We start from the raw sequence: 25323 nt of genomic DNA, 5'->3' as shown, positions 1-25323 counted from the left end.
TAAAGACGCATACACAAAAATAAAAAAACGAAAGTCTTCCTTCACTCAAATTATGAGGAACCTCCTGCACCACACCAGCTTCTAGTTCTTAGCAAATAAGTGTTTATTGCTCTGTGAAATAAATTATAGCACCAAAAGCAATAAAAACCGCATATTACAGTATATAATTGCAATGTGAATCAGTAATTGCAGTAGACTTGGAAGACGCGAAAGCATAAGCATTTTGTTCCTTTTAGACACCAAATTTAGACCCACATAATATAATTACAGATTTTCTAGTATGTACTTGTGTGTGTACACTAACAATCATTTTTTTAGTTACTGGTGTATTTCCATTTGCTCCTATCCCATTAATAATGGTAGCCCCTCCATACACAAAAATCCTCACTAATCACAATCTCATGTCTAAGTAAAAAGTCATTGTTAACATGTATTCATGGACATACACGAGAAAGACCCATGTAACTAGCTGATTATGTTTATCTTTTTTCCGTTAACAATTTGGCAAAAGAATTCATTTTAGTTCATATACCGTCGTGTAGGGGTGTACACGGGTTGGTAAAACCAACCGAACCAACCCAAACCGACCATATTTCACCTGAACCAATTCAAATTTTTTTGACCCGATTGATAATTGGATTAAAAAATGAGTAACCCAATTTAAATGGGTTGGACACGGGTTTTGGTTTTTTTAACTGATCCAACCCAACCCGATTAAAAAATATAAATTACATATAAAAATTATCCACCCCGATTTATATTGATAGAACAGGAGCTCAGATTTATAGGAAATGACTTTCTAACTATAACTATCTGTGCAGGAATGCGGCAACTAAAACCCGTTGTGTTTATTGTTTCATTATTGTAGATGATCTTTTACATGATGTGTTATTGACAATTTTCACCAGTATTTGATTGTAAACAAGCCTAGTCCAAAAATTATAATATAATTCTTAGGTATCCTGAGTTAAATATTGAGTGACTTGTGATTATCTTATTTATTAAACAAGGGTCCGGATCCCTGGCATATAATTGCCAAGAATTGTTTAGGTAGCTTACAGTTTTTGGCCCGTTGGATGAATATCCAGCGGCCAGGATTATATTAAAACTTTAATATGTCCAGCACTTTCCAGATATTCCCATACAGCGCTAAAAAAGCGTTGTATGAAAATATCCCCGTCTAGCGATAAAAAAGCGCTGGACATGTTAAAATTTTAATATAATCCCCAAAACCTGTGTGTTACTTAACTTCTCCCCCGGCCGTTAATGGCCGTGGGCCGCTACCCTTTAAACTGGAGACTAGAATTGATTTTATCTCTTTGACAGGCTCATCAAAGTTACATTCCACCAAGTGTTAGCAATGCAACAAATAAGAGAAAATTGTGAGAAAATAGATCAATTTGACATGAATAATTATGTTATTTTGTTGAACTCTATTCATGTAGCAGACTTTCTGTTTAAGTATCAGACTAACAGACTCTAAGTATCACTAAGTATCAGACATTCAGTTAAAGTTTTATCTTTTAATGTGTCAAAGTTTGATTTTGCTTTATTATGAAAAAAAATTATTTTATATTTCATAATCGGATTTATTCAATTTTTTAACAGTTTTAATTTCGATTCGGGATTTATTCAATTTTTTCTCACACCTCTGACCTAACCTCAATGAAAGTCAAAGAGTGTCGGGTTGCCCGGTCCATTTTTACAATGCAAGAGCAAAGAGCAAACAAGAATACTCCTACCGTCCTGCGCTGTTAAGTGTTTTTCTATATCCAGTGCTGGTATTGTTTTCAGTGCTTTGAGGTAGGCATACCTGACGCCACGATATCACATTAGTCTTTTAACATTAGTTAACGCTCGATAAAGTCACCTTTCGGTGCATACCAAGTACCTACCGCTCATTTTGGTTTTTCTTATGGAGTTTGGCCGGACTGCAGGCAGTACCAGGCAAACCAAAAAAAAATTGTCTTTAATTAAGGCTCGATATTTTATTCTAGAGTGTTTTACGTGCTTTCGGTAAAAATAAATTCTGAAAAATATATCATTTTTGTTTTTATCAGAATTTTAATTGTAATCACGTAAAAATCACAGAAATTGAAATACTTAGACGACTTTTGTATTATATACTCATTTGACTTTTTGACACGCACTTTAAATTATTTTGACCGCATAATTAAAATTATTATTTTTAAAATTTTCTTTTTTTGAATAAAAATATATATATTAATATTATAATTTAAAAAAATTGAAAATAATATTTTTATCTATAAGGTCAAAAGATTTGAAAATATGTGTTAAAAAGATTAAACGATTTTTATTTCAAAACAGTGTATTCAACTTATAGTTAAATTGCAGATGGCAGAGAGTATCATTTATCAGCACTCGCAAGTAGATTCCTCTGTGTCCATATCTCCCAAAAAAACATCCTTAAAGGAAGTAACTGTTGAGTCTTTCTGGGCAATCATGTAATGGAGACTCTTAAATTTACCAGGCCATCTTCACATCCATTACTTGCATTGCATCAATCCAATTATAAAGCTGTAAAATCTCCCTCACTCAAATACAAACCTAAAAAGGTTACCCATACAGTCCAGTGTAGCAAATATGGTAATTTTCTTGACCTCAAACCTGGAAAAAGGCATGAGTCAATGGAGTTTGATCTGTCATGGTATGATCCATCTAAGCGATCACGATTCGATGTGATTGTGATCGGAGCTGGTCCAGCCGGGCTTCGCCTAGCTCAGCGTGTGGCTGGCTATGGAATTCAGGTTTGCTGTGTTGACCCTTCACCACTATGTGTTTGGCCTAACAATTATGGTGTGTGGGTTGATGAGTTTGAGGCTATGGGGTTTCAAGATTGTTTTGATAAGACATGGCCCATGTCATCTGTTTATATAAATGAGGAGAAGAGCAAGGTTTTGAATCGGCCTTATGGCCGAGTCAATAGAGAGAAATTGAAGATGCGGTTGTTAGGAGGGTGTGTTTCCAATGGCGTCGTGTTTCATAAGGCCAAGGTTTGGAAGGTGGATCATCAAGAGTTTGAGTCTTCGATTCTATGTGATGATGGAAAGGAATTCAAGGCGAGTTTGATTGTGGATGCTAGTGGATTTGCAAGCACTTTTGTGGACTATGACAAGCCAAGAAACCATGGGTATCAGCTTGCTCATGGTATTTTAGCTGAAGTGGAGTCTCACCCTTTTGAATTGGATAGAATGGTGCTTATGGATTGGAGAGATTCTCATTTGGGTAATGAGCCTGCATTGCGTTTTGCTAACGCCAAGTCTCCCACCTTTCTGTATGCAATGCCATTTGATTCAAATTTGATTTTCTTGGAAGAGACTTCTTTAGTGAGTCGACCAGCCTTATCATACAAGGAGGTCAAGTTAAGGATGGCCGCGAGGCTCAGACATTTAGGAATCAGGGTGAAGAGTATAATTGAGGACGAGAAGTGTTTGATCCCAATGGGAGGACCCTTGCCTCGGACTCCACAAGATGTTGTTGCCATTGGGGGATCATCTGGAATAGTCCATCCTTCAACAGGGTACATGGTGGCACGAACGTTGGCATTAGCCCCTGTGTTGGCTGATGCCATTGCTGAGTGTCTTGGATCGACACGAATGATTAGAGGATCATCCCTTTACCATAGAGTTTGGAATGGCTTGTGGCCTATTGAGAGCAAGTGCACCAGGGAATTCTACTCTTTTGGGATGGAGACTTTGCTGAAGCTTGATTTGAATGGTACAAGGAATTTTTTTGATGCTTTCTTCGATTTGGATCCCCATTACTGGCAGGGATTTTTGTCGTCGAGGTTGTCATTGAAAGAGCTTGCGATGCTTAGCTTGTCACTCTTTGGCCATGCTTCCAATTCGTCGAAAATGGACATTGTGACCAAATGCCCTGCCCCCTTGGTTAAAATGCTAGGTAATTTAGCTGTTGAGACTATTTGATTTAGGGAGTTGGTGAATGGTGGTATTGTATCCTGTTTTTGCTTTGTAATGAAACCTATGGATAAAGATACATGTTCTAGGAAGATTATTAAATCATTGCTTAATATTTCAATGTTTGTAACCATGTATTATCAAAGAAGATACAGCTTATCTTTGAATTGTGTCAGATGTATTATCAAAGAAGAAAAGAAGATGTTTGTAACCGGGCAACTATTTTGATTTTCAAAATTTTGAAATGGCATTGCAGTACATGTAAATTAAAAACTTAGAACTACTGCAATGTTCATTTCAAACAATAAACAAGAGTAATATCGTACATAATGATTTTATGCCATTGAAGCTTAAATTTTCTGCTAAGTTTTGTATGATGGGAGATCCTTTTATCCAAGAGTTACAAATCAATTTCACAAACTACAAATTATAAAAAATGAACATTTGTATTTCAATTTTATTCAAATATCTAACAAGTGCAACTCATCGACAAACATACTTATCTATTTATTTAGGTTTATTTGTAGCTCGACATGAAGACCTAATCTCACCTTCCATGTCAGTGAGAACCTCGATATCGCTCATCTTGGCGACAGCTTCACCAAATATTTTATAGAAGTCAGGAGCAGGAGCTGTAGCTAATGCTGTCACAGTTGGTTTGGTCAGGGGATGGGATGATAAAACTTGATCAAATTGGATGACACCTTTATTCATCAGTATTTGCTGGTAGTAAGAGTTGTCAATAACAGTAGAACTAGGAAGATTCTGATCAAGGTTTGCAGTATTATCAACCTTGGCATTCTTAGGACATTGATGTTTCAGTGAACGTAGCAGCAGGGGATTCATTGCAGGGTCAGGTTTTGTGGTTCCAGTGAAATTGTAGAGTCTGTCTTTAAATGATGAACAATGGGCCACCCCTACAGTGTGGGCACCTGTCTCAGAAAAAGGGAATAAATATGATATTAATGTATATTTTTTGGTGATTTATTTTTGTAAAGGAAACCTGCCCTCACTCCCTCCTCCCATTTTATACACTTTTTTTATATCCCTATAAATATTTAGTATTTAGTATTTTATAATTCTCATGAAAATATAATACAAAATCTAATTCAACCCGCTACTTTCAATTATATTTCACAATCTATCAATTGAATATTGGTAAATAGTAAATATATATTTAATTCCGTACGCGATCACATTATGAAAAATTGGATGAAGTGGAGGGATATACAAATGCAAATATCTTCGTGAAACAAGTCCTTTGAATCAAAAGTTCACCTAAACATGTGCGAAATTCTAGCTGAGCAAAGAATTGTAATTTGAGCACGTGTTTCTAAGTTTACAAGTTGAATCTTGTAAGTTGTAACCTTAAAACAAATCTCACTGTTGTAGGTACAAGGCATGAATTTAATTGTTAGTACTTGCTTTTTGCTTTTTGGTACCGAGCTTCTCCAACCACGAGGAACCCTAGTTAAAAACTAAGTTGGCATGTTAAAAATAAAAAGTATAGTCAATTTTTTCAAAAATTTGCACTCCAACCATACTCACCTCTTTTTTATAATTATAGACAAACCTAGTATGTAAGAAATCTGTAGTAAGATTACATATTACCCTACTATTATATTAAAATTAAAATGATATATTCTATTTATAACAATCTAAAATATTAATAACATACTATTTTTAAATTATAGTCAACCAATATAGCCAATATCAATATCTTATAGATTCAGCAAATTTCACATAATGTTCTACAGATCCAATTTAACCAACCATTATAGCCAACCCGTTCGAGATGCTCTTACGGTAAAACATTTATTAATTAATAACGTCATACTGATATTTATTGATATTATTAATTTATCAAAATTAAATATATACTATCGATATTAGATGAGATAAATTTAAAATCTAAAATTAATTTATCATAAATTATTAACTAATTAATTATTAATTTAACTGAGATTTTAATGGTAAAAAAGCTGAGGTTGTGATGAATACCAAGAAGATGGACCATGTCTTTAACATTGAGCCCTTTTGCAGCAAACCTAGCAATGGCATCTTGCATAGACACGAATGGTGGGGGGAGGTCCACATTCTTGGCCACTGATATTTGTCCGTCTCTTCTGCCTGTTTTTACTTTGTATTTTCCACCTCCACTCTGCAATATACAACACCATCTTCGTATTTTCAACTTTTTCATAATTTTGTTTCAACTTTTCCAGATACGTGGGAGTCTGGGCATGTGAAAATCATCAATTATTCTATCGCCACTACCACTACACGTCTACACCAATAATCAAAAATTGTGTCACGTAACCTATTAAAAAAGATTTGTGTGTTGAACAAAGCTATAAATAAATTCTTATTTTTATTAGTCATTATCTTGTGTGACATCATTGCACAAGTCTGGCTGTGGCTGGCTGGGGTTTTCATGTACACATAAAACCTTGAGCCAGATGTAATCCGGAGCGGATCTAGGAAGAGGTACGGGGACACTTATCCTTCTTAAAATTTATTTTTACATTTTTTTATCATTCTAAATTTTGTAAAATTATAGAAGTGCTCCCGCAAAATTCAAAATTATATAGATGTTTTCCGAAAATTTACTTGATGCCTCTTATAGTTCGAATCCTAGATCCGCCCCTGAATGTAATATTGGTCCATTACTCCCTCCATCCCGGTAGGTTATTTACGTTCATGTATCCCGAGACTCTTCTAAATTATAGTTTGTTTTAATATATTTTCTAATAAAATTTTAAACGTCAAAATTTTATACGGGAAAAAAATTTAAAAAAGTATCATTATATTTTATAAGAATCTCAAAATACATGTCAAAAGGTAACGTAAAAAACCTGTTTAGGCACAGTACTGGATATTGAAATAAGCATAAGAAAATGGAGGGGAAGGCATGAAAAACTTACTGCTGAAACAGAATCCCTAGTAGCCAACACAACAATATCAGCACAAGAAACAACTCCTGGGCAAACAGCCTCTACTGCACCTTTGGCTTCATCGATCACGTCGTAGCCTCTCACCGTCAAACTCGGGAATGCAGTTTTCTCACTATCCTCCCCGTCTAGGAGAAGTGATGCATCACACCCCTGTATGTCACAACGGGGACATTGATTGTTAACAAACATTTTACGCATTTTTACACTACAATTTTATCATTCCGTATTAGAATAATAACGTTTTCTATATTATCATTCTAAAACATTTTCGACGACTTGAGATACTATGTTGGTAATCGGTCCATCTAACACCTAGATGGACTGCTTCTCAACAAAACTAGATTCAAAGACTCATTCATGCATATGAGCACATTTTTGACGGACTTGAGAACTTCGTCAAACAATATCATGTTGGGAACCAGTCCATCTAACACCTAGATAGACGGCTTCTCAACAAAACTAGATATAACTGTTCTGATAGAGAATCAGAGACTCATACATACATATGAGCAAGGCCCTTTTGCGTGTATGATTCATGAAAACATGTAAATAAATCATTGAACCGACGCTGGAAAGTGTTTTAAGCGACGGGTTTTAATAAAATCCGACGCAAAAAAACCGTTGCAAAAGGCATTTTTGTACTAGTGAAAATTAACATAAAGTATAAGATGTTCTTACATGAACGAAACAATCATGGAAGAGCATATGCAACAGAGCAGCCGATGTTGTCGGATCGTTTCGACACCTTTTGCTCACAACATCATGAACTACGTCCTCAACATCAAACGATCCGCACTTGCCTTTGTAAAATTGATGTTGTAGAGCTGCAAAGCAACAAGGAAGTAGTGACAAGTTGAAGAAGATGAGCCACAGAGTTGTCTTAGCCATATTTTTATCTTCTCACTTGGAGGATAAACTAAGTAGATCTACTTGACTTATATACTCAACAACTGAAAAAAGTGAATGATTGAGTAGAATGGCACGCGGGCTTCAAGTGCAATGATATAAGTTGTAGACTTGTAGTTGATGATATGTGTCGTTTTACTATGAGATGGAAAATTATAGATATTGAGATGCACTGCTGACGTTTTGGTTGCGTTTGCTTCTTTGGCTAAAGCTTTACTTGCCGCTTTCTCGTCTATAAATGTTGCGAGGACTTGTTAAAACTAGTGTTTTAAGTGCCAAGTATCGAACAGTTGACTTTTTATAGATAACCAGCTTAGAAGTCGCAGCGTCTATAAAAATGATATTAATAATTTAAAATCAATATTTGTAAAGTAAAATAAATTTGTATAAGAGTGACTCCTTCCTTCAATTTCTATTGGATTAGTTGTCCGCACAAACATCAATTTAAATAAAATGCATGGGATATTGCTTGCAACAATTTTTATTTTTTTAATATTACATAAACAGCCTTCACTTAGGGGTCATTTGGCATATCTGAATGAATAATAAATCTGAATGTTCAATGATTAATATTATTTGTTAAAGAAATTATAAAATGTCTGAATAATTTATATTTTGTATTTTCTAAAATATAATATATTATTAATATCGTATCTCTTTATTATTAAATGTAATTTATCAATCTTCGTCACTATCAAAATACTATGTGATTTTTTTATTATTTCATTTTTATAAATAAAACTAAAATTAATTACTATGTACTAAATATAAAATATTTGTTATGAAATAAAAACAGAAAGTAGGAATGTAGAAATGACGAAGAGCTGAATATGTTACTTATATTATCAAATGTTCTCGTACAAAACTAATGCAAGCTGAGTCCTTTATTTACAGGACAAAACACAAGCCTTCCTCGGTATGAACATGTCAGCCGCGTTATTATGAATTTCGACCGGCGTGTATTGGTAATAAGCGAAACACGGTAAAATGTAGCTGCCAATTTATAAACTCCAACTCCAAGTACGTGTAGAGAGAAATGTGTTATTTGACAATCACAGCTTGCATTTATAACACTCCCCTTTCATTGTCAAATATGAGTTATTACAAAGATTGACTGTCTCGTTAAAACCTTGCAAGGAAAAATCCAGTGGGATAAAAACCTTGTCGAAGGAAAAAGAGTACAGTCTCCCCCTGAATAAAATGTCTCACATGTTGACATCTTGATATAGTAAACCTTTTAACATCCGCATACCTATATTATTTCGCAGCTTCTCAAATGTTGATGCAGGTAGTGACTTCGTAAGTATATCTGCCAGATTATCACATGAGCAAACTTGGTGCACTTCAATGTCACCATTTTCTTGAAGTTCATGCGACTGAGTGTTTTGTTCAATATCTGCCATGTTGGTGCACTTCAATATCTGCCAGAAGAATTTTGACAATATGTGTTTTGTTCGATCTCCTTTAATATATCCTTCCCTTAGTTGTTTAATGCAGGCTGAGTATCTTCAAATAATACTGTAGGGCTATCTGAGATTCCTGATAATCCACATGATTCTCGAATATGTTGAATGACAGACCTTAGCCAAACACATTCTCTACTTGCTTCGTGAATTGCTAGTAACTCAGCGTGGTTTGATGAAGTTGCGGCCATAGTCTATTTTGTAGATTTCCAAGAGATAGCAGTACCACAATATGTAAATAGGTAACCTGTTTGTGATCGTCCAAAGTGAGGATCTGACATGTATCCAGCATCTGCATATCCAGTTAGTTGTGATCTTGAACAGCTTGGAAAGAACAACCCAATATCAATTATACCCCAAAGATATCTGAATATATGCTTGATTCCATCCCAATGCCTTTTAGTAGGGTCAGAACTAAATTTTGCCAATAGGTTTACTGCAAAAGCAATATCAGGCCGCGTATTGTTTGCGAGATACATGAGAGCGCCAATTGCACTGAGATATGGAGTCTCCGGTCCAAGAGCCTCTTCATCTTGCTTTCGAGAACGGAAAGGATCCTTTTCAACCTCGAGTGATAGAACAACCATTGGTGTGGTTAGTGGATGAGCTTTGTCCATGTAGAACCGATCAAGAATCTTTTCAGTGTAGTTTGATTGATGAACAAATATGCCTGAAGATAAGTGCTCCACCCGTATACCTAAACAAAATCTTGTCTTTCCAAGATCTTTCATTTCAAACTCATTTTTCAAATACTTAGTAGCATTAGTAATATCTTCAGAAGTACCAATAATATTCAAATCATCCACATATACAGCGATAATAACAAAACCAGTCAGCGAACGTTTAATGAAAACGCAAGGACATACTTGGTTATTAACATATCCATCATTCAATAAGTATTCACTAAGCCTGTTGTACCACATACGACCAGATTGTTGCAAACCATACAATGATCGTTGTAATTTAACAGAATATAAATGTCGAGGCTTAGTGTCCTCTATATTTAATCCTTCAAGGATTTTCATATAAATATCACTATCAAGTGAGCCATATAGGTATGTTGTCACAACGTCCATCAAACGTGTTTCCAGTTTTTCCATACAAGCCATACCCATTAGAAAACGAAAGGTAACTCCATCCATCACAGGAGAGTATGTGTAAGTCTAAATGTAAAGACAACCCTATCTGTTACATAGGGATGATAACTCAACAATAGAACAGGACAAGTAAATAACACTACGCCTGCACCGGAATCGGAAGATACGAAGACAAAGGTTGAAGAAGCCATCTACAGTCTTGAAGGAATAAGTTCACTGGAAGAAGTTCATTAATATGTTCATGCCTCAGTGAAGAATAAAGATTGAAGTATTCAAGATTGTGGAAGCAATGAAGATGTTGTCCAAGTACTCGAAAGATTTCAGTGCAACCCCTGAAGCAAGATATTTCTATATATCTTGGTTGGTTATTTATAATCAACAAACTGAAGCATAAACTAACCCGGAACCGACTGATCAATGTTTGCTGACAAAGAAGGTACAATGTTTAACTTCAGTGTTAGTCGCTTGTGAACCAGACCAGTGCACTAAGCGTCAGCACGTACGGAGCTTTGCAAAGTATTTATCGATCGAAGAATTGATCCAGTCATATCAAGTCATTTGCTCCAAAGCCAAGCCAAGCCAAGCCAAGTCAAATGCTAGCTATGCCAAAGCTTACTGCTCAAATGCCATATGTCAAAGCTTCCACAGAAAGCCATATCAGGAAGTGACATTTTATATATGTGTGAACTTATATATTTGTATATGTACAAATATAATTATATATGTATATATGTATATTTAATTAAATATAATATATATAATATATATGTATATATGTTTTTAAACATATGTATATGTATATTTATATGTATATATATTTAAATAAATATATATGTATATAGTATATGTATTTATATTTTGCATAAACACTTATATATTTAAGTGTGTATATATATATTATATTATGTGCATAAATATGTGTATATTTATATCTATAGGTAATTATATATATATATATATATCCCTATATATATTTATATTTATATTTACATATAATTTTATGTATATTATATATATTTAAATATATGAGAATATATTTAAATATATGTATATATATATATTACTATATGTTTATGTAAATATTATTTATATACATTTATATATATATCTTTATTTATACATATATTTATATAATATTATGAATATAATATAAATATATGGATGGAGCAAACTTTGACCAAAGTCAAAGTTCGTCCCAAGAGATGAGAGAGAACAAGGGAACACCTTCACTATGGAGCACAAGTTGGAGTTTTTACTTAGAATTATTTCTAAGTCTTGGCTGAGTAACTGGGAAACAAAAATTGGAGCGCAACCTTTGACCAAGTCAAAGGTTGCGACTCTAATTCATCTCACTGTGGCACTAGTTGAAGTAACTACATTTGTCTAAGTAGAAGACTCTGTGGAGACCTGTGAGGCGCAAACTTTGACTAAGTCAAAGTTGGCGCCACACACACTCACATGGAAATCATGGCGCAACTTTGTTCACTTGGAATTTCTCCAAGTACTGAAGCAACAAGGCAACACAGTGAAGGAGTATGGAGGCGCAAGTTTTGACCGGCGCAACCTTTGACTTTCAAATTGGCGCAAGTTCAGTTTCTTGGAGTTAGATTTATTTTGTTAAATCGAATCCGTCCCGGACGAACTCAAGTCGTCCAGGACGAACTCGTTAACCATGGTTAGTTTATGAAAGCCTATAAATATGTGATTGTGGTTCTCACAATTAACAACATCCTTCGGGATGGATGGCCAAGTGCTATGCACAAACTCTCTCAAATATACACACACCCTAGCCTAGTTTTGTACCATAAATATTTGTAGTGAATAGGGCTTGTAATATTTAGAGGAGTGGTCATTGTAGCCAACCTTCGGGTTTGGATTTGTAGCACCTTCGAGGTATTTATCAATATACAGATATACCTTGAAAATATTGTGTGTTGGTTTAATATTTTCATATCCTCAGAAACCGACCCGAGAAATATCCGGAACACGAAACCCATTACAGGACTGCAATTTATTTATCCGCAAGATTCGAAAGAATTTTAAATTGTAGTGAGTATCGTATTCAACCCCCCCTTCTACGATACTTTGGACCTAACAATTGGTATCAGAGCGAGGTTGATTGATATACAAATCAGGATCCTAATCGTACGGAAAATCAAGAACCTAGCTTTTGATATTTGATTAGGGGAAATGTTCTTCCGGTTTGTGTTGCTGAATTTGTCCGTAGGCCTAAGCAAGGATTATCTGTTGGATACTGAACTTTGGACCAGGACTTATAAATTTATATTTTAAATTTTAATAAGTTTATTTTATAAATTTGATTTAATTTATTTTAAACTTATTAATTGAGTTTATTATGAATTAATTAAATTTATTTTATGAACTTAATTAAATTTATTTTATAAACCTTATGAAATTCATTTAATAAATTTGTTCAAATTTATTTTAGACTTGTAAAGTTTACTCTTAGACTTTATTAAGTTTATCATAAATTTTATAAATTTATTATTTAAATTTTTATAGTTTATAATTTATATTTAAGTTAAAATATAATATATAAATTTAAGAGGATTTAACTGATTATGTATATAAGTTCAATTTCAAGGGTTCAATTTAGTTTGTTCTGGAAGCTATGATTTAATTGGAGATGAGACACTTGAATATTTTCAAAAATTAAATTTATCTAATAAATTTTAATATATTTACTAAATGAATTTGAAATAAATTTGTTCTAAACTTATTCAGTTTATTATGAATTTATTTGAATTTATTTTTTAAATATAATTAAATTTACTTTATAGATTTAACTAAGTTTATTTTATACTTTATTTTCTTTCATCTTTTAAAACTTATTTTTAAATTTATTTTCTTTATAATTTAAACTTAGTTTAAATAATCAAGTGTCCCGTAACCTTTTTAATAATTCTACTCCAAGACAAATCAGATTGACATTTACTTGAGACAGATCAGGATGACAGATTACAAGACAAACACCGGGCTTTCAAATACCAGATTCTCAGAACCGGTAATGGAAGTACATTGATGACCCAATCCAATTGATTACTCAAAGGATTATTAGAAGCAGTTTTCTATGTTCGACAAAGCTGATTGTGATTCGAAGAAGATTCTATTGAAGACTGATTGGACACTACTGACAGTGAATTTTGAAGAAGGTACTTCAGGCCTTGATCTGAGTAATTACTCCGACTTGATTATGTTAGGAATCAATAATTTTTGATGATAACATAAACATTTTGTAACATGTCTTACTTAGAACCTTTATCAAATTTCAGTTGTAATTGTTATGTTTCTTGTCTTTGGGAATTATCAACGGATGGGTAGAATAGGATGGCTAATTGTAAATATCCAATGCCATGTAATTTTATCTAAGTGAAGGATATTCAACTGATGAGATGTAACTGTTCAACTGATGTAAACTGGATGATGTTTCAACTGATGAAAATCAAGCATTCAACTGAAGACAAAGTGTTCAACTGATGATGCTGAGGAATTCAACTGATGAGACTGGAACAGCATTCAACTGATGAAGTTTGTAATTCATTCAACTGATGAACCGAGCTTTCAACTGATGAAGCAAAGAGCAGTTGAAAGTGACTAGAGCTTAAGTCTGACAAATCACATGGATCGAATTACACTAAAATAGACATGGAAGCCTAATTAGGAAAATAAAGAAGAAGCAGAAACATACTTATCTCATGCAGTGCAATCTGGATCAAATCAAGATGATGGTCAAAGATGAAGACATCTCAGAAAGCATGCATAAGACAAAGTTGTGCAGCATTGTTTTTAGATTAGAGTGCATTTTGTAATCTAGCTAAAAGCTTTGTAAAACTTGGAGTATATAACCAAGTTAGAAGCATCAGTTGAACTTGTTCAAATTACTTGAGAGAAAAATCTGAGAGTTAGAACTTGTTGAGTGATGAACCAGCAGCTGTGCGAATTGTAAAACAATCCACAGATTCTTCTATATAAAATCTCACGGGTGGATCATTCAATCCACCCGTATTTTTAATATTTGGTGTTTTTCTGTTTACTGTGTTTTAGTGTATCATTCTTGAATCTTTTAAATTTGTAAAAGATTGTATTCAACCCCCCCCTTTCTACAATCTTTCTCATAGTTGGTGTAAAATAACAATTGGTATCAGAGCGAGGTTCCCAACAAACAGGGAAAAAGATCAACACTGCTGGAGAAAGATGGGAAAGAAGGATGCTGGAGTGAAGATTCCTGTTCTTGACAAAGACAACTATTTTCACTGGAAAGTGAGAATGCATCTGCATCTGTTGTCCATTGATGAAAGCTATGTGAACTGCATTGAAAAAGGACCTCATGTCCCCATGAAGGTCTGCACAAGCATGGGAGCTGATGGTGAAGACATGGTAGGTAAGATGATTCCAAAACCTGTCCATGAATATTCTCAAGAAGATACTGAGGAGGTGCACAAGGACAAGAAAACCATGAACCTTCTGTTCAATGGTTTGGATCAAGAAATGATTGATAGTGTTATTAGCTGCACAAGTGCCAAAGAAGTTTGGGACACCATCAGGACCATCTGTGAAGGGAATGAGCAAGTAAGAGAGAACAAAATGCAGCTTCTGATTCAACAATATGAGTCATTCCATTTCAAGGCTGGTGAAAGTTTGAGTGATACATTTAACAGATTTCAAAAACTGTTAAATGGTCTAAAGCTCTTTGGAAGAGTATATCAAGTTAAGGATTCAAACTTGAAATTCTTAAGAGCTCTTCCCAAAGAATGGAAACCCATGACAGTCTCTCTCAGAAATACACAAGAGTTTAAAGACTATACTCTAGAGAGACTGTATGGAACCTTAAAGACTTATGAGCTTGAAATGGAACAAGATGAAGAGATTGAGAAAAGCCAAAAGAAAGGGCATTCATCTGTGGCTCTAGTTGCATCTCTGGAGGACACTGTCAAGGACAAGGGAAAGTCTCAAGTTGAAGAAACTGAGAAGTTGGTCAAAGAGGAGAGCTCAGAGTCAAGCAAAGGAAGAAGAAAGGAGAAAGAAGTAGCTGATTCTGGTGAAGAAAGTGATGGGATTGATGAGCATCTAGCCTTCCTGTCAAGAAGATTCTCCAAACTGAAATTCAAAAAGAATTTTAATTCTGCAAAATCTTTTAAAGGCAATCCCAAGTCTGATAGAAGCATGGTAGACAGATCAAAATTCAAGTGCTTCAACTGTGGGAATGCAGGTCACTTTGCAAATGAGTGCAGAAAGCCTAAAGTTGAGAAGAAGTCAAGTGAAAACATTGACTACAAAAAGAAATATTATGAACTTCTCAAACAAAAGGAAAGAGCATTCATCACAAAGGATGATTGGGCAGCTGGAGATGATTCTGATGAAGAGGAGGAGTTTGTCAATCTAGCTCTAATGGCCAACTCCACAGATCAAGAAGAAAACACTGGAAGCAGTAGTCAGGTATTCACTACAAACCTAGTTGAGTTAACTAAAGATGAATGCAATGCTACCATTAATGAAATGTCTACTGAATTGTATCATTTGCATGTTTCTTTAAAATCTCTTACTAAGGAAAACAGTAGAATTAAGGAAGCTAACACCTTTCTTAGTGATAGAAACAGTGTCTTAGAAGCTCAATTTATTGAATTTGAGAAGCTGAAGATTGAGTGTCAGACAGCCAAGGATGATCTCTTGGTTGTTCTGAAGAGAGAAGAGATCATAAGAAAGCAGCTTGATAAGGAACAAGAGATCATTGCCAAATGGAAATCTGGTAGAGATGTTTCCACCAATATCATTAACATGCAAGGCAGAGAAACCTTTGTGGAGAATGAATGGAAGAGGAATAAGAAAGTGCTTGAGATATCTGAGAACAGTTCAGGTGATGAGAATACTGATGATGATCATCAGTTGAAAGGCAAAGTCTCAACTGATGAGAGTCATCAGTTGAACAAAAACTCATCAGTTGACAAGAGTGTTCTCAAGAAGCTTAACAAGAAATATGGTCCTGTTAAAAAGAATTTTGTTAAAGGTGAGAATAGTTCTTCTGAGGCCAGTGATAGTGTTAATAACACTCTTAATTCCAGTAACAAGAACAAGAAGAAGTTGGATACTAGTGAGCATAAATCTGAGGAGACTAAAAAGAAGAAAGGAAATAGAAATGGCAAAATAGGAGTTAACAAGCACACCAATTACACTCCCAATGCTAGTGCTCTTAGGAAAACCTGCAGTAAGTGTGGTAGTGTAAATCATTTATCTGCTAATTGTAAAACTGTGGTTGCTCCTAATTTATCCTTGCCTATTCCTATGACATCTGTTCCTCACATGAATTTATCTGCTATGAATATGATGCCTGGTTTATTGCCTCACAATCCTTATTCTCAGCCTAACATGCCATATATGTTCAATCCTTATTTCAATGCCTTTAACATGCCTCAATTTCATTCAAATTTGCATGGAATGAACAATTTATGCATGTCTCAAAGGCCTGTGTTTGAAAACAGAGTTGATATTCCAATTTCTCAACCAAAACCAAAGATTGAACCAATTCAATCCAAGGAAAAGATTGAGAAAGTGGAAAAGGCTGCTAAGACTAACAAATCTGGACCCAAAGCAATTTGGGTACCAAAATCAACTTGATCTGTTTGTGAAATGTGTGCAGGGAAACCACAAGAAGAATTTGTGGTACTTGGATAGTGGATGCTCCAGGCACATGACTGGTGATTCCTCCCTGCTCACAAAGTTTGTGGAGAAAGCTGGCCCTAGCATTACCTTTGGAGATGACAGCAAAGGATATACTATGGGATATGGCTTGATTGCAAAAGAGAATGTCATCATTGATGAAGTTGCATTGGTGTCTGGTCTTAAGCACAACTTGCTTAGCATCAGTCAGCTCTGTGACAAAGGTTACAAAGTCAATTTCACTCCTGCAGCCTGTGTTGTCACCAAAGAAGATGACAACAATGTGGTTCTGATTGGACAAAGGAAAGGAAATGTGTATGTAGCTGACTTCAATTCTGCAAAGTCTGAATCTATCACTTGCCTTCTCAGCAAAGCAAGCTCAGATGACAGTTGGCTATGGCATAAGAGATTGTCTCATCTAAATTTCAAAACCCTGAATGAGTTAGTAAAGAAGGACTTGGTAAGAGGTCTGCCTAAGCTGGAATTCTCCAAAGATGGACTTTGTGGAGCTTGTCAGCTAGGAAAGCAAAAGAGAAGCTCTTTCAAAAGCAAAACTCTTTCATCAATTGTGAAGCCCCTTCAGCTCTTGCATATGGATTTGTTTGGACCAGTCAACATAATGTCCATTTCAAAGAAGAAATATTGCTTAGTGATTGTTGATGATTTTTCTAAATTCACTTGGACTTTCTTCCTGCATTCTAAGGATGAAGCTGGGAAAATCATCATCAATCATATCAAAGCGTTAAACAACAATCCAGATGTCAAAGTTGGAAGGATAAGAAGTGACAATGGAACAGAATTCAAGAACTCTGTGATGAAAGAATTTTGTGAAGAAGAGGGAATTACTCATGAGTTCTCTGCACCAAGAACTCCACAACAAAATGGTGTTGTTGAAAGGAAGAATAGAACTCTTATTGAGGCTGCAAGAACCATGATTAATGAAGCTCAACTTCCAACCTATTTTTGGGCTGAAGCTGTGAACACTGCTTGCTTCACTCAAAACATTTCACTAATTACCAAACCTCATAATCTAACTCCCTTCCAACTCTTCAAAGGAAAGAAGCCAACAATTAGCTTTCTTCATGTTTTTGGATGCAAGTGTTATGTTCTAAGAAATCAGGGTGAAAATCTTGGAAAATTTGAGGCCAAGGCAGATGAAGCTATTTTTGTTGGATACTCTAATGGAAAATCATTTAGAGTATATAATCTGAGAACCAACATTGTTATGGAATCAATCCATGTAGTTTTTGATGATAAGAAGATTCAAGGATTCTCAGATGAAGGATTTCATGATAATCTCAGATTTGAGAATGAAGGTGAAGGTGATCTGTATGATAGTGATGATGATGATGACACTGTTCAAAATGTTGGATTTAATCCTGGAATCAATGTTCCAACTGATGACTCTCTGGTGCAAGAAACAGCTGCTACTGGAAATTCAACTGAAGCATCAGTTGAAACTACTTTGGAGGGATCAGTTGAATCACCTCAAGGATCATCAGTTGAAAAAATGTCTCAAAGTTTCAATCAGTCTAGAAATAATGAGATGTCAAATTTAGGGGGAGCTTTCCAACATGGAAACCTGAACTTCAATAATGAAGCCACATCATCAAGACAATCACTTCCACCACAAAGAAAGTGGACAAGGGATCACCCTTTTGAGCTAATTATTGGAGATGCAAATGCATCTGTACAAACAAGAAGAGCAACTCAAGATGAGTGTCTGTACAGTGCATTCCTTTCACAGGATGAACCTAAAGTCATAGAAGATGCTCTCAAAGATGCTGATTGGGTTCTTGCTATGCAAGAAGAATTAAATCAATTTGAGAGAAACAATGTTTGGAAGCTGGTACCTAAGCCTAAAAATAGAACAATTGTAGGAGTAAGGTGGGTATTCAGAAACAAGGTGGATGAGAATGGAGTTGTCACCAGGAACAAGGCCAGACTTGTTGCTAAAGGATACTCTCAATCTGAAGGAATTGATTTTGATGAGACCTTTGCACCAGTTGCAAGACTGGAAGCAATAAGAATGTTCCTAGCTTATGCTGCTCATGCAAACTTTAAAGTTTATCAAATGGATGTCAAGAGTGCTTTTCTAAATGGTGAACTGGAAGAGGAGGTATATGTCAGTCAGCCTCCTGGTTTTGAAGATCCAGAATTTCCAGAGTATGTTTACTTTTTATTAAAAGCACTCTATGGACTAAAGCAAGCACCAAGGGCATGGTATGACACTCTGTCTCAATTCTTGTTAGATAATCATTTTTCCAGAGGAACTGTGGATAAAACACTATTTTACAGAAATGTAAATGGTGCCTTTATTCTGGTTCAAATTTATGTAGATGATATAATTTTTGGTTCTACAGATGAGAAACTTTGCAAGAAGTTTGCTAATCTTATGAAAAGTCAGTATGAAATGAGCATGATGGGAGAGCTCACATACTTTCTTGGTTTACAAGTTAAACAAGTAAAGGAAGGTATATTCATAAATCAAACTAAGTACATCTATGATCTACTTAAAAAGTTTGATTTATTGGATTGCAAAGAAGCTAAGACTCCCATGCCAACAGCCACCAAATTAGAGTTAAGTCCTAATGAGAAATCTGTGGACATCTCTAATTATAGAGGCATGGTTGGTTCTCTTTTATATCTGACAGCTAGTAGACCAGATATTATGTTTTCTACATGCCTCTGTGCTAGATTTCAATCTGATCCTAAAGAATCACATCTTATTGCTATAAAAAGAATATTCAGATATCTTAAGGGAACACCAAATCTTGGCATTTGGTACCCTAAAGACTCTGGATTTGATCTAATTGGATATTCAGATGCTGATTTTGCAGGATGCAAAATTGATAGAAAAAGTACAACAGGCACCTGTCAATTTCTTGGTGACAGATTGATTTCTTGGTTTAGCAAAAAGCAAAATTCTGTATCAACCTCTACAGCTGAGGCTGAATACATTGCAGCTGGAAGCTGTTGTGCACAATTATTGTGGATGAGAAATCAATTACTTGATTATGGATTAAATCTCTCAAAAATCCCAATATTTTGTGACAACACCAGTGCTATTGCTATAACTGAAAATCCAGTACAACACTCAAGAACCAAGCACATTGACATCAAATACCACTTCATAAGGGAACATGTGATGGCTGGTACTGTTGAAATGCATTTTGTTCCAAGTGAAGAACAGATTGCAGATATCTTCACAAAGCCTCTTGATGAATCCACATTCACAAGGTTGGTAAGTAAATTAGGTATGTTAAATTTCTCCTAATTTAGAGTGAATTTTTCTGTAATTTGGCAGCCAGAATTTGATTAATTTTGATTTATCAAAATTGAATTAGTTATAATTCTGGATAAAGTCTATAATATTTCAACTGATGAACTAGTGAAATTGTTTCAACTGATGTTTGAAACAATATCCTCTTGTTTTGTTTTTCATTCAACTGATGACACCAGTTGAAGACGCTTTCAACTGATCTTCATCAGTTGAATAGGAAGTTTAAAGAGGCGCTTATTTCATCCGTTGAAAGTATTATCAGATCTGAGCCGTTGAAATTTCTTTTGTCTCTCTCCTACTTTATACACACGATCGTGTGTGTAATTTTTGTAGAGATAAATAAGAGTAATTTCTTCTCAACGGTAATTTCTCAGCCAATCACAGCAATTTTCTGAGAAAGTATTTAAGTGTTTTAATTTATTTTCACTTCTTTTCATCTCACTCTTTCGAATTCTTCAAGTTCTCTCCTCTCTCTGTGCAAAAGCAAACTCTAATTTTTCCTCAAGCTTTCTCTGTAACTACAATGGCACCCATGAAGAAGTATACTGCACCAAGTGGGTTTATTTATGAGAAGAACAACTTTACGTCATTTGTGGATACTAAAGCTGTGGAGGAGAAGGAGTATCACAGGATGATGGAGTTCATCAAGTCAAGCCAGCTCTCTTATGCTATGACTGAAGCTCCTATCATCTACCATGAAATAGTGGAGGAAATGTGGACCTCTGCAGAGTTTAATAGTAAGGATGAAACTCTAACTTTCTCTGTCAATAATAAAATTCATTCTGTCAATGCTGATGTTATGAAAGCATGCTTTAAGATTCCTGAAGATACTGTTTTATCTTTGCCTAGTGATAATCAGTTGGTTAATTTACTTTATGCCATGAATTATGTTTTGCCAACTGATGCCTTAGGTAAAATAGAAAGAAGGGGTCTTAGGAGAGAATGGAGTTATTTATGTGATGCTTTTATTAAGGCATTTTCTGGTAAGATTAGTAATTTCAATGCTCTCACTTCCCAGATTTTACAAATGCTTTACATGTACCTGACTAATGAATATTTCAATTTTGGTGGTTTGATGATCCAAGAAATTGGGGAGAAACTAGGTGATAAAACTGGTAGACCTAGGAATATTTATTATGTCAGATTTCTGATGATGCTAGCTAAGCATCTCAACAAAAAGCTAGTTATTACTAACAAGGAAGCCAAGCTTCCCAGTTTTGTGCAGGAAAAGAGAGTCTTTAAAGACCTCTTCAGGATGAATTTGTACCCCTCCTTGGAGGTGGTGTACCTGCCAATAATGGAGGCTGGAAAGCAAAAAGAGGTACATGGCTTCCTACTACTCTTTCTCAACCCTCACCTTCTTTGCTTTCTGCCATCAGGGCTGTTGAAGAGGCCCATCAACAGTCCACACAAGTGGCAAAACCTTCTAAAAACAAGTCTTCTAAACCAACCTCAGATGCCTCCCAAAAGGCACCTGTTGTAAAAACCAAGAAAAACAAACCTGAGGGGAGTGTGATTGGAGGTTGTGAGGGGGAGGGAAAGGGTAAACATCAAAGAAGCCCTAAGCATAAGGATGGAGAGGTGTGTGTTAACCAGCCTGGCCACTCTGCAGTCTCCCAAAAGACTGTAGATGTTAATATGGAATCAAACTCATCCCTAGCAGCATCCTCCCAAAAGGATGTTGCTATTGAAAATAGTCCTCAACCAGGGACACAGTTAAAAAGGGGGAGGGACACCACTTCTTCACCAATAAAAGCCTATGGGAGAAAGAAGCTAAGAAGTGATAAACTGAAGCACTCTGCACACACACAGGCATCCACTCTGGACTCTATGCCTTTATCTTCTCAAAGTCAGATTGATGTGACTCCAATAAATGTGGAGTCACAGCCCCCTTCTTCATCTCAACCAATCACTCATGTTTATGATCTTACCATCTCTACTACTCAAACACAATCCCCAACCTCTTCTGTGGATGTGGAATTAATTCACACCACACTTGTAAATTCTCCATCTTTGGATTTCATGGAGAAGCCCCCATCTGAGATTGATCATCATCATTTTGATGATTTGTTGGATCTTTCTCTTCCATTTCCTTCTTCTGTGACAGTGTGTTCTGTGGATTTTCCTTTAAAATCAATCACCACAGACTCAACTGTCACAGCCTCTAAACCTATTTCTTCATTTTCTTCAACTGATCTTTCTCATCAGTTGACAAGTGTTTGTCCTTCAACTGATCTGCTTAACAGCTCTCATCAGTTGAATGCCTCCTCTACTCATGTTTCAACTGATGTCTCTCATCAGTTGACAACTGCTACTACTTCAATTACTTTACCTTCTTCTACAGCAGTTGATCACATGGTAGCACAAACACTTTTAGGATTGAGTGGAGTGAGCTATGGAGTGGAGAGGCAGCCTAGTGAGCTGGCAAAAGGAGAGGGTGTGGAGAGTCTGGCATTTTCTTCTAGCCAGGAAAAAGGAAAGGATCAGAGTGACCCTTTAGTAAGGGTAAGTGAGGGAGAGGTGAGTTGTGTGGTGAGCCAAGGGGAGCCCTTGATGCAAGAAAAGAGAGATATTGAGAGAAATGCAGGTGTCAATGAAGGGTTTAGTGAACAAGAGTTTCAAGCTGAATATAGATCCATTTTGGATAGTGTTTCACTAGACCCTGAGACTTTTACTCATGGGATGTCTTCCATTCAAGATTTTGCAAGATTGGATAATCAAGCAGCTGAGAGGCACCTCAATCTGATTCACACTACATCTTCTATGCTTAGAGCAAAGGAGGCACTTACAGCTCTGCCTGCCAATGCTGGAGATGATTTTCATTATGATGATAGTGATGAAGACCTCAATGATGCTCTTGAGGAATCCCTTGTTGAACAACCTACAACTTCTCTACCTTCATGGCTCTCCATGCAGTCTGCCAATGCAATTGTTGTTAGCATGGAGCTGGAAAGGCAAGCCTCCACTATTCTTCAATCACAACCTGGAAGCTCATCCTCCTCTTCAGCCATCTCTGCCACCATTGCCAGTCAAGCTCTGGAAAACCTCAAGCTTCACAAGTATCAATCTCTCCACTTTCAGAAAGAGATAGAGCATCTCAATACTCTCATTGCCTCTGTTAAGACTGATCTGACCAAACAAATTGATGAAAAGCTTCCAGCTCAGGTCAAATCAGCTCTTTCTGGATCTGAGCAAAAACAACTGCAATTGGAAAAGCAAGTGGAAGCTCTGGAAGGAAATGTCTATATCTTAAACTCTAGAATGGATGAGATGTTGCAGCATCAAAGAATTCAGACTGGACTTCTTCAACATCTTCTTCTTGCCTCTGGTGTTTCTCTTCCTAGTCCATCCCCTACACTTGCTGCTAACAAAAAGGGGGAGAAAGAATTACCAACTCCTGCAGAATTGATCAGCCAAATTCCTCCTCCTTTCCACACTGAAAGGGAAAAGCAAAAGATTGAAAGGATGAAAGAATTGGACTCCATTGCAAAGAGAGTGGCTCAATTGGGCAAGAAACCTTCCACATCTTCTACAGCCACTACAGATCAAATCTCTTTTCCAACTACAACCACAATTCTCAGGGTGATTACACCTGAGATTGTTATTCCCTCCAAGACAGAAAAGGGTGAGCCATCATTTCTGAATGAGTTCAAGCCAATTCTGTTTCCATACAATTGTGGTTACTCCAGGCCTGGAAAAGACTCAAGCTCAATCTACTTTCCTTTAGCCAGGCCTGACAAAAATGAATACAAGCTTTTGGGCCAAGAAATCAAAAGTTATAAAGATTGTGCAGATGTGGCCTTAAAGGCTCATTTTGCCATCATCTACAGAGAAGGCCAGAAGTTGTTTATTGGAACTGGCCATCCTCATTACTCATATGCAAAAGCTGAAGAGGTGGCCAGAGAATGTGAAAAAGAGGAGTTTGAATCTCAACTCTCTCTAAATCAAATAGAGGTTGATGAAAGGTATGCTATTGAGCTGGAAGAGGAGTTGGCAGCTGAGCTTTTAAATGAGGAAAGATTGCCTCTTGAATCTTCTCCAAAGAAAAAGAGAGTCAAATCTAAGACTAAGATGCCTGAGGCAGCCAAGAGAAGAGAAGAAGTGCCAGAAAAGCCTATCTCAAAGCCTTCTTCTCCAATCAAGGACACCACAGTGGTACATCCAGATGTCAACTTCCATGATGAGCCAATAATGCCAAAGGAGGAGCCAGTTGACTTGGAAGATATCCCAATTCCAGCTTTTCTTGTTCAAGAACCTTCCAAGCCAAAGAAGAAAGTCAAGTCTGTTGCTAAGAAGATGGCTAACTCTCCTAAACCTCCAAAAGAACCTGAAAATCCTGATGACTATCTGATCATTGCTAACATTGAAGAAATTTCTGAGTTGGAGCTGGAGCTGGATGATCTTCAAGAAGTAAGAGGAATAGAAGCAACTTCAAAGTTACCTGAAAGATTGGTATTCTCTTACAAAAACAAGGGTGATGTCATCTGGCCTCTTCACAGAGTTCTGAAATCTGAGGGATTCAGTTCTCTAACAAAAATATATGGATCTATGAAGAGGACTGGAGGATTTACACCACCTGCAAAGCAAATGGTACTAAAGAGAATCCTTGAGATCAGGAAGGAATGGAACTCAGATGCTAGTCTACAAAGAAGGCTGAAAATTCCCTACACTGGAAAGAAAATTCATCATGAACCTACTCCAGTTATGGAATTTAGGGACAATCAAGGTGTTAGGAGATTTTTCAGACCTAAAGATCAACTCAAGGTTGCTAGCTTGAATACTCTGAAGACTCTCCAATCCAAGCTCAACAGACAAGATAGTGATGAAGAATGGTTCTACAGGATCTTTCAGAAGCAAATCAATATTCTTGAAGAAAAACTTAAGTCCAGAAGAAGAAGATCTTCTAGGAACAAGTAACTGCTCAGTCTAGAGGAGCATAATCATCTGTAATCTTTTCTAACTCTTGTATTTAAATTCTGCATTTTATTTTATTAATGTTTTGTTATC

The 25323-nt window shown here is 35.9% G+C and overlaps 2 protein-coding genes across 2 annotated transcripts; one reads left to right on the top strand and one right to left on the bottom strand.

The window, feature by feature from the left end:
- Positions 1–2374: 2374 nt before the first annotated feature.
- LOC108227824 (capsanthin/capsorubin synthase, chromoplastic-like) lies at positions 2375–4101 on the top strand. Its single transcript, NM_001329179.1, is given in 1 exon segment — positions 2375–4101. A coding segment is annotated over 1 exon segment (1479 nt). The 5' UTR covers positions 2375–2468; the 3' UTR covers positions 3948–4101.
- A 264-nt stretch (positions 4102–4365) lies between these two features.
- LOC108227825 (peroxidase 57) lies at positions 4366–7927 on the bottom strand. The gene is made up of 4 exons (XM_017403186.2): positions 7571–7927; positions 6863–7042; positions 5940–6099; positions 4366–4870 (listed from the first exon to the last, which is right to left on the bottom strand). The coding sequence occupies exons 1-4, from the start codon at positions 7778–7780 to the stop codon at positions 4446–4448; spliced, it is 975 nt and encodes a 324-aa protein (XP_017258675.1). The 5' UTR covers positions 7781–7927; the 3' UTR covers positions 4366–4445.
- Between the last annotated feature and the right edge of the window lie 17396 nt (positions 7928–25323).

The sequence above is a fragment of the Daucus carota genome, chromosome 6 (assembly GCF_001625215.2).
Source record: "Daucus carota subsp. sativus chromosome 6, DH1 v3.0, whole genome shotgun sequence".
In the NCBI taxonomy this organism is placed as follows: Eukaryota; Viridiplantae; Streptophyta; class Magnoliopsida; order Apiales; family Apiaceae; genus Daucus; species Daucus carota.
Note: the sequence above shows the minus strand (reverse complement) of the source record. Positions and strands in the feature narration are given on the sequence as shown.